General features: G+C 39.7%; 1 protein-coding gene across 2 annotated transcripts; it reads left to right on the top strand.

Annotated features, from left to right (window-relative positions):
• Window positions 1-219: 219 nt before the first annotated feature.
• ube2ib (ubiquitin-conjugating enzyme E2Ib) lies at window positions 220-7,762 on the top strand. 2 transcript variants are annotated; one of them, XM_037690807.1, is made up of 7 exons: window positions 220-356; window positions 1,859-1,937; window positions 2,024-2,107; window positions 2,359-2,431; window positions 4,334-4,443; window positions 4,661-4,740; window positions 7,330-7,762. In XM_037690807.1, exons 2-7 carry the CDS (start codon window positions 1,872-1,874, stop codon window positions 7,391-7,393), a joined length of 477 nt encoding a protein of 158 aa, XP_037546735.1. In that variant the 5' UTR covers window positions 220-356; window positions 1,859-1,871; the 3' UTR covers window positions 7,394-7,762. The 2 variants fall into 2 exon arrangements, with proteins under 2 accessions (XP_037546735.1, XP_037546736.1); XM_037690808.1 differs by lacking the exon at window positions 220-356 and adding an exon at window positions 1,143-1,170.
• Window positions 7,763-9,708: the final 1,946 nt, after the last annotated feature.

Below are 9,708 nucleotides of genomic sequence, written 5' to 3'. Positions count from 1 at the left end.
AGCAACGTTGAACGCGTCTAAATTGTGTTTGAAAATTAATTTTACGCAACTACATGCTGTAGTTATTCCACAAAATTATGAAGTTTAAAAAAAAAAAAAAAAAGGTCGGGAGAATCCTTTAATTTTTATTCTTGGAGCTTTAAAACCCAACCGATAAATCGGTATCGGATCGTTTTTTGGGGGGGCATATGAACAAAACCGGAAGTGACGGATGGATGATTGTTTCAGTTCGCTGTTTTTGGCTCTACTCGGAGCGGCTGGTTTTTCCGGAGGGAAACTTTACAAGGTTTAACAGGATTCAAGCACGATCAATTCATTTCGCTTAATTAGCAAAGACAGTACAACCATACTGAGAGGTAGGAGCACGCCCTAATGGCGGATATCTTATCTTTTTTCTTGTATCTTGATATTTTGACCGCTTCACTTTGCGCCATTTTCGCTAGTTTGGTAACGCATATATGCGCCTTACAGCTCTGGCGTTCTTTGTCCCTATCCCTTAATGGATATTGACATGTTAAAAAAATATATTTATAAACTTGCCTGATAAAGCAGCAATTAGAGGTGATGTTGAGCGGTTGATGACCGGCGATGAATACTTCTGTCGACCCAAATTGTGCCTAAATCAAGTGCAGTTGCGCATTTTTGTGCTGCATCAGGCCGTGTCGGACGCTAACCGCGATTTTGGCGCACATGAGTTAGCTTGATAAGCTAACAAGCTAGCTTTTGCTAGCCAAATGTTCTCGGCGCTCAGTTTCTAAACGTTTGTTGGCCGTAACTTTACATTACAGGTCAGTGAGTATAAAATAAATTAAATGCTACATATTTGTGGTCCACTTTAAAATTACAAGTGGTAATTTTTGTGAACAAATTGGAAGAGAACGTTTCATTTAGCCCTGTTTTTACCACCGGCGGCTAACTTGATTAGCTTTCCAAAACCGTTGCTTTCAGACATATTTCATAAGGGCTAATTAAAACAAACCAGCGTCACGTTTTAAATGTACTATAATTTGTGAAATTGTATTTGAATGGAGTTAATAAATATTGAGATATCGGTTTAGGCAATGTTGTGTTATTGCTGCTGTAGATATCGCCCAAAAATGTTTTAATTCAACTGAATTTGTTTAAGCTGTTTAGCATCAAGTGAATACAATCCTGCCCTTTGATAAGTTGGTAAGTCTCATCAGCCTAGATGGATAGTTGGTATTCATCTCTAATTGTGTCCAGGTGATCTTAGGATCAATTCAAATACAAAATGGAAAAAGATTAAATGTGTACAGTCCTCGAGTGTGAATTACTGGTTTAAGATGCACTAATGGTGCTTTGGTTTAAACTTCCTGAGCTCATCGTTTTTCTTAGTTCATATCTTAGATCTTATTACTGCTTTTTTACATTTTATACTTTTGTTGGATGTAGCTTAAGATTCTTCCTGCCCACAGCAATCCGCATCTAACAACTCTTTAATGAAACCAGGATGATGAGTTACATTTAATTTACCTCTGGGATTAATAAAGTATTTTTGAATTGAATTGAGTTTAATTGAACTGGGACCTTGTGTACACCATCGTTCCACCACATGTACCACATATATGACAAAAACTACACTTATTACTACACTCCAGTTGGAAGCTGCTCTGACATTGTTTCTGTCTTATTATATGAAAATAGTCATAAACAATCAAGGCTCCAACTGGCTTCTTTGTTTTAATCCGTTATTGTTTGGAATATGGCCAAAACATGTATCCTCTAAATGTTGAGTCAGGTTTAATGACTCAAAGCCTACATAAAGAAATTCAAAGCTTCTATTTTTAGTCTTATTAAACATTTTTTTGTTATTAATTCTAATTCCCGTTCGTTTCAGGAGTTCGAACACCATGTCAGGTATTGCATTGAGCCGGCTTGCCCAGGAGCGCAAAGCATGGCGGAAGGACCATCCTTTTGTGAGTATTGTCTCCGAAAATTCACAGATCGAGTTTTGACCGCAACTAATTACTCCATAGTAATTGCTTTTATTTAATTTTTCCAGGGATTTGTAGCCGTACCAACAAAAAATCCAGACGGAACCATGAATCTTATGAACTGGGAATGTGCTATCCCTGGAAAAAAGGGGGTAAAATGTCTAAAAAAAAAAATTATCTTAACCACATTGCTGATTGCTAACTGCTAATTCATTCAATCTTTTTTTTTTTATTTATACGGATTAGTCTCGTTGAGTCATAAGGACTAATTTTCAAGCGAGACTTGTCATAAAGTAAATGTTTCTCTACAGTAGATACATCTACAGTAAACATACCCTTTAATCTGTTGTACAACACGGCTAGGCTTATTCTTGAAATACTAATCAGATGTGTGTTTTCTTAGACTCCATGGGAAGGAGGTCTGTTCAAACTGCGCATGTTATTCAAGGATGACTACCCTTCTTCACCTCCAAAATGTGAGTTGATTTGTCCCGTCCGTACTCGGTATAAACACAATTTAACAGTTATTTACAAAAGCATTCGTTGATGTAACTGCTTTTATTATGGTATCAAATTAATTTGCTGTTTTGAAAGAGTAACAAAGTTAAAGACTTGGAGCCGCACGCTACAGTTTTTGTTCTCCGTGCAGTTTTTACTACCAGGCAGGAATCCTGTTTAAATTAAAACAAAGTTTCTTGTAAAATAAGAAACATAGAACATGGGAAAATGTTCCTGCTTTTTCAGTACACCTAAACATTGTAGCACATGTGTAAATTGTGATGAATCATTTTGACCATTTGTCACTGAATTATGCAACTCAAACTAAACGTGAATCATTTTTAATTGTCTTCATGGAAAAGCCTGTCGGGCAATTATTACATCAGTGAATTATAGACCAGGCTAAAAAACTTAAGTTTGTCTTGTCTTTTTATAGTGATGGTATTTAAATGATAAGTTAAAGGGGTAGTCTAGTCATCTTGACCTTTTTCAAAGGTTTATCAATAGTTTGTGCCTTATTCGCTGTGACATCAGTCATAAATCACAAACCAGTGTTTCCCGTAGTTTACTTCCCATGCCAGGGCACTTATATCCTCTGTGATTGCTGCAAACTGTGGAGAAAGAGGCAAATTTATATTATAAAGGCTCATTTTCATTGATATTGTTTTTCAAGTTTATAAAATAACTCGTCTCAAAACAACCTTGGTGTAAAAAAAAAATAACCGTGCTACATTAGCACTTTTTTTTTTAAACCAAGAAATGTTTGTTTTTACATAGGTGTGCTGAATATAACGACCATGTTTAGAGCCAATGGTGCAGAGGCTGCTGAATGATCAGCACGTCTAATGGATGTAGAAGTTTACTCAACTGTTGGTGGATTGAAACGTTCAGCAGCCTCTGCACTATCGGTGTGAACATGGTCTACACTGAGCACGCACATTAACACAATTGTTGTTGGTTGAGGAGACGGCAACAAACTAGGTGGTGCTGTGCATAATTGTATGTTGTTTTTGAGAAAGTGTTGCTTTAAAAGCCTAATAAATGGGCCCTTGTTTGGCTAGTCGTTAGCCTAGCCTGGATGGAAATGTCTGCTTCCTTCGTACTCCATGCTGTATAGATGTTTTTCTATTGTCCAGTGACTGTTCTACACAGTCTTTAGTTTTCCTTATATCTGAGTGGAACCTTGGTTTGAGCGAGTTGTCATATCCTTGCTGTCTGAAACTTGCCACCAAACAAAATAAAACACTCGCCGTCCTCTGCCAGAACTGCTGTGGCCGAGCCGAGGCCACCTTCCCCCCCGCCGGCAGAGCCTGTAAATCGAGTCCACTTGGTTTACTTCTGAATTCTGTCATTACCAAAAAGCACAAACGTCTGCACCTCCTCATAGTACCGCAGTGTTGGTTTAGGTGTTGCCGTTGTAATGGATGTGGTATGCATGGTTTTAAAGTAAACGATAAAAATGAATGTGGTATTTGTGAAGTTTTTAAAAAATTGTTTGATTCTTGTGAAGGAGACACTCCCATGACTGACATAGCTCTCTGACCAATCAGTGGCTTGCAGTCTGCTGACGTTAAATATTCAGTTCGCTTGAAACCTCGGCCGAGTAGGTTCTAAAAACAGAGCTTGAAGTGGTTGGGACCACCCACTGGTGAGACTCTGAACCCACGCCTGGTCATCCAGAGTCAAGCTCTTGTTAAAGGATCAGTAGACTGATATCACAGCTGATTAGGTATTATTACAGAACATCACTTTAAAAATGGCCAGACTATCCCTTTAAAATCATCTGAATATTTCAGATGTGGAAAAACTGAAGCTAATGCCTTCATGTGTAAATGCTCAGAGGTGTTGAGGTTTACATGAGATGTGGTTTGTTGTTTCAGGTAAATTTGAGCCGCCGCTCTTCCATCCAAACGTGTATCCATCAGGCACAGTATGCCTATCTATTCTAGAGGAGGACAAGGACTGGAGACCAGCCATCACAATAAAGCAGGTTTGGATTACTGAGCATTCACACAGCTGGCCCTGCATCATTTATTTATTTATTTTAGTTATTTAGTTTTGTCCACCACTGTACATTATCAATTTTAACACTGACCCCACAGATTTGTCACAGTAGTTGTATTTATAGTCACAAAAATTATGACCGGCTTTACAAATCTAATGTTTTGGCCTCAATAACAAACTGTTATTTTGATTGTGTCCTGTAGATCTTATTAGGCATCCAAGAACTCCTAAATGAGCCAAATATCCAGGATCCAGCCCAAGCAGAGGCTTACACAATCTACTGGTGAGGAACATTTAATTCCATCTCATTTTGATTTCCAAACAGAACACGAATATCCAAAGTAAAGTGTTTCAAATCATTACTGTCACTCTTTATCACTTTGTCAAAAAACATTTTTAACTAATTATACTGATTTAAGCATGTGGGATTTAGGTTTCAAATTGTTTTTATTTGTCGATCTCTTGCCAAAAGGCTGTCGGTATTCTCATTTATAAACAGGACACGATTGAATGTTTGAGTTCAGTTGGATTTTTTAGGTTGTGTTTAAAACGTTGTTTAAAATATTTAATGTTTGAGTTGTGTTAACAATAATTTACATGGTTTCTAGGCAGTTTTGAACAATTTGGATTTCAATTCCAGGTTTTGAGGGCAAAAACAAAGCATAGAAAGTATATTCTTAATTACCTAAGAGTTGCAGTAATTCCTGTATTGTTCCTGCCCCGTGTACAACAAAATTCTGTTTCTCTTAGATCGTATTGGCTCCTAAAAAACAAACTACAGGAAATAATTAGACTTTAATAAAATCAACAAAGCAGTTTATTTAAACAAACATACAGTGCCTTGCGAAAGTATTCGGCCCCCCTTGAACTTTTCAACCTTTTGCCACATTTCAGGCTTCAAACATAAAGATATAAAATTTAAATTTTTTGTGAAGAATCAGCAACAAGTGGGACACAATCGTGAAGTGGAATGAAATTGATTGGATGTGTCAAACTTTTTTAACAAATAAACTGAAAAGTGGGGCGTGCAATATTATTCGGCCCCTTTACTTTCAGTGCAGCAAACTCACTCCAGAAGTTCAGTGAGGATCTATGAATGATCCAATGTTGTCCCAAATGACTGATGATGATAAACAGAATCCACCTGTGTGTAATCAAGTCTCCGTATAAATGCACCTGCTCTGTGAGAGTCTCAGGGTTCTGTTCAAAGTGCAGAGAGCATCATGAAGACCAAGGAACACACCAGGCAGGTCCGAGATACTGTTGTGGAGAAGTTTAAATCTGGATTTGGATACAAAAAGATTTCCCAAGCTGTAAACATCCCAAGGAGCACTGTGCAAGCAATCATATTGAAATGGAAGGAGCATCAGACCACTGCAAATCTACCAAGACCCGGCCGTCCCTCTAAACTTTCATCTGGAACAAGGAGAAGACTGATCAGAGATGCAGCCAAGAGGCCCATGATCACTCTGGATGAACTGCAGAGATCTACAGCTGAGGTGGGAGAGTCTGTCCATAGGACAACAATCAGTCGTACACTGCACAAATCTGGCCTTTATGGAAGAGTGGCAAGAAGAAAGCCATTTCTCAAAGATATCCATAAAAAGTGTTGTTTAAAGTTTGACACAAGCACCTGGGAGACACACCAAACATGTGGAAGAAGGTGCTCTGGTCAGATGAAACCAAAATCGAACTGTTTGGCCACAATGCAAAACGATATGTTTGGCGTAAAAGCAACACAGCTCATCAACCTGAACACACCATCCCCACTGTCAAACATGGTGGTGGCAGCATCATGGTTTGGGCCTGCTTTTGATCAGCAGGGACAGGGAAGATGGTCAGAATTGATGGGAAGATGGATGGGGCCAAATACAGGACCATTCTGGAAGAAAACCTGTTTGAGTCTGCAAGAGACCTGAGACTGGGACGGAGATTTGTCTTCCAACAAGACGATGATCCAAAACATAAAGCCAAATCTACAATGGAATGGTTCACAAATAAACATATCCAGGTGTTGGAATGGCCAAGTCGAAGTCCAGACCTGAATCCAATCGAGAATCTGTGGAAAGAGCTGAAGACTGCTGTTCACAAACGCTCTCCATCCAACCTCACTGAGCTCGAGCTGTTTTGCAGAAGAATGGACAAGAATTTCAGTGGCTCCATGTTCAAAACTGACAGAGACAAACCCCAAGAGACTTGCAGCTGGAACTGCAGCAAAAAGCGGCGCTACAAAGTATTAACACAAGGGGGCCGAATAATATTGCACGCCCCACTTATCAGTTTTTTATTTGTTAAAAAAGTTTGACACATCCAATAAATTTCATTCCACGTCACGATTATGTCCCACTTGTTGTTGATTCTTCACAAAAAATTAAAATTTTATATCTTTATGTTTGAAGCCTGAAATGTGGCAAAAGGTTGAAAAGTTCAAGGAGGCCGAATACTTTCACAAGGCACTGTATACAAGCTGAGTATGAAGACTTTAAAAACTTTAAATTAATTTACAGATAGTCAGATTTGCATTTCTGGGAGAGGAAATTGTAAAATTTGGATTAAACAAATTGTCTTGGTAAAAATGCTTTTTGTTGTTGTTGGCAAAGGGCTCTATTTCAAGGGGGGGTCTTGCAGAAGTTGGTATTTGTTGGTCTTTGCAAATGTTTTGTGAAGCTAAAGAAAAAAGATAAAACGGTGTCAAAATTCAACAACAAAGTCTTTTTTATAAAACGTGTTGTAGCTCTGACTTTGTGGATTTAATGAAACTTTTTCAAAGCACCAAAAACTTTAAAAAGACCTGAAAACATTATTTTCCTTATGTAGAGTAGATTGCTGCACCAAAATAACTTTATTTTTGCCTCTTTTTTTTTTTTTTCAGCCAAAACAGAGTAGAATATGAAAAAAGAGTTCGAGCACAAGCCAAAAAGTACTCCCCCTCGTAAGAGGTGCCGGCTCGCCTCGCTGCGGCAGAAGGAATGGGTTTACCAGGAGTCACCTCTCCCCGCCCAGCCTCTCGATGAATGTGCTCCTCTCACATCAGGACTCGCTTAAAGACTTTCTATTTAAACTCCACACATTCTGTGCCATCCTTTCACCCGTTTCGTTTTTCCATCTTAAATGCCGGTTGGCGCGCAACGCTGGGAGGGGGACGGGTGCTCGAGCGCCCCGGTCATTTCTTTTTAAACGTTGTCTTACGTGGTGCGAGGGACGCAGCCTCCGTTTCATCTACTCCATGCGAAGTCGGCTGTCATCGATCTTCATGGAAAAAAAGAAATGTCTGTTTTATTTTGCTCTTTTCACAGGGTCCTTTTTTTGTTTTGTTTTTGTTTCCCTTTTATTTTTCATAAATTTAATGTAAAATCAGCTAAATTCATTGTCAGTATTTCACCTGCTGTATAATGAATGGCACTTTTATACTGTTGTTTCTCACTAGTGTCTCTAGATGGCTCTGTCTAATTTCCTTTCCCAGGTTTTTCTATTCAGCATGCTGTAAAATACATAGAATCTGCTGCCTTGGCTGTCTTTTTGTTATTCAGAGTGTTTGCTATGGAATAAGTAAAAATGACCAGTCACTGAGGTAGGTAGGCTTACTTCTGTACTTTAAACTTTAAGGTTATACGGTGCTTTGTTCATGTATGTGTTGGCTTAATAAAACTTTCTACAAAATATTGCAGCCTCTTCTTAAAAACGCATTTTAAAAACATGTTCAAAGGCGAAATATTTAATTGGCTGTTTCTCACATTATATACATCTTAATATGCATGTAGCTCGGGATAAAAATGATAATTTGCTGGAGATAATTGTGGCAGTTTGCACAATGGAGTGTTTCTCGTTTTGTGGTTTCTGCTTCCCTCGACTGTTCATGCTGATAATCTGTGTTGAGCAGGGTTCCCACGATGCTCTGCTGGGACACGACTGGACTGCTGGCCGCTCAGCGTGCAGTACTCGTTGCAGTACCAAGGAGGCTCCCTCTCCAGAGACATGTCACTGCAGAGCCAGCACCCAGAGTCCTCTGCAGGGCTGCCTGGCTCGGACCACGCCAGCAGAGGTGAGCTGCCCTGAGCCGACAGCCAGCTGCCGTTCGTGTACGTCATGCTGAGGTCAGCGTCGCAGCCAGCTGCAGGTATGTTCCTGTACCTGCTGCCCTCCATCCACTGCTGCTGAAAGATGGAAGACCCGTCACCCTGGGTGTCTCCAAACTGAACCAGGGTGTCGATTTTAAGGGCTTCCTCTGCTTTCAAGGCGTCTGGTGTGTTTTCGTGTGTAACCACCCAGCTCTGTAATCACAGTAACAGTCAAACGTCAGAATTAGTGCTGGGAGTTTCTACGAAGGGCCCCGCTTACCTTGAAGTCTCCCTGGTGGTCCGTGTACAGGCTGTGGAAGTAGGGAGCTGGAGTTGGGATGAAGGTGCTTCGCCTCCACCTGTTAAAAACGTGTTGGGCTATTTTTATATCATGCACGCTTATATTTACAGAATTAACTTGGAAGTGTAAAGAAGAAACTTACATTTTAATGGGGCCATAGTACAAAAGCAGGACAATTGCCACCATCACACCCAGGGCACCAAACGCCACGGGCAGCTCAAAAGTTAATGTTTTTGTGGGGAGACCTGCACGAGGGGAAAATGCAGAATGGAAGATTTAATAGAAAACAGTTTTGAATCAACAAAAATAAGAGGGGAAATTAAAACCTTTCCTGATTCACCTGTATCCTTGAAGATGTATCCACCATCATTCACTGCTGGGGCCATCCTCCAGAGGACCTCAGAGGACCAGTCGCTCCACTGGCCCTTGTAATGAACGTTGTCTGGACTGGACCGGACTCTTGCAGCGTACTCGGTGTCTGGCTCAAACCCATCCACAGAGCAGCTCGTACTCTCCGTCTTAAAAGGCCTTCCTGCCTGGAACATGGGACATGGTCTGTTTCTTTAGATCACTTGTGCGCTGTAAGATGCACACAGTTCAGATTCATAAAAATAACTCGACCAACTAAACATTTTGCACTTGACAGTACAATAGAGTTTTGTTTTTTTGTAATCCAAAGACGGAGAGAATCCCTTGTCTTCAGGTGCTAAATCTGTTTTCTTAAGACATTTACATTTGTTCAGTTTCATTGTGGTTTTTTTTTTTTTTAAGAGGAAAGTTGCTGAAATGCAAAAAAGCTCCAAGTTTAAATATACTGTACAGTGTGTGGTTTATATATCTTGATGCACGCTCGATAATCCAGGTAGAAAAATTAACAAAGTTAAGTCTGGTC

The sequence above is a fragment of the Nematolebias whitei genome, chromosome 17 (assembly GCF_014905685.2).
Source record: "Nematolebias whitei isolate Nwh7 chromosome 17, NemWhi1, whole genome shotgun sequence".
NCBI classification, from domain to species: Eukaryota; Metazoa; Chordata; class Actinopteri; order Cyprinodontiformes; family Rivulidae; genus Nematolebias; species Nematolebias whitei.
The sequence above is the reverse complement of the archived record's forward strand: the minus strand, read 5'-3'. Positions and strand labels throughout refer to the sequence as shown.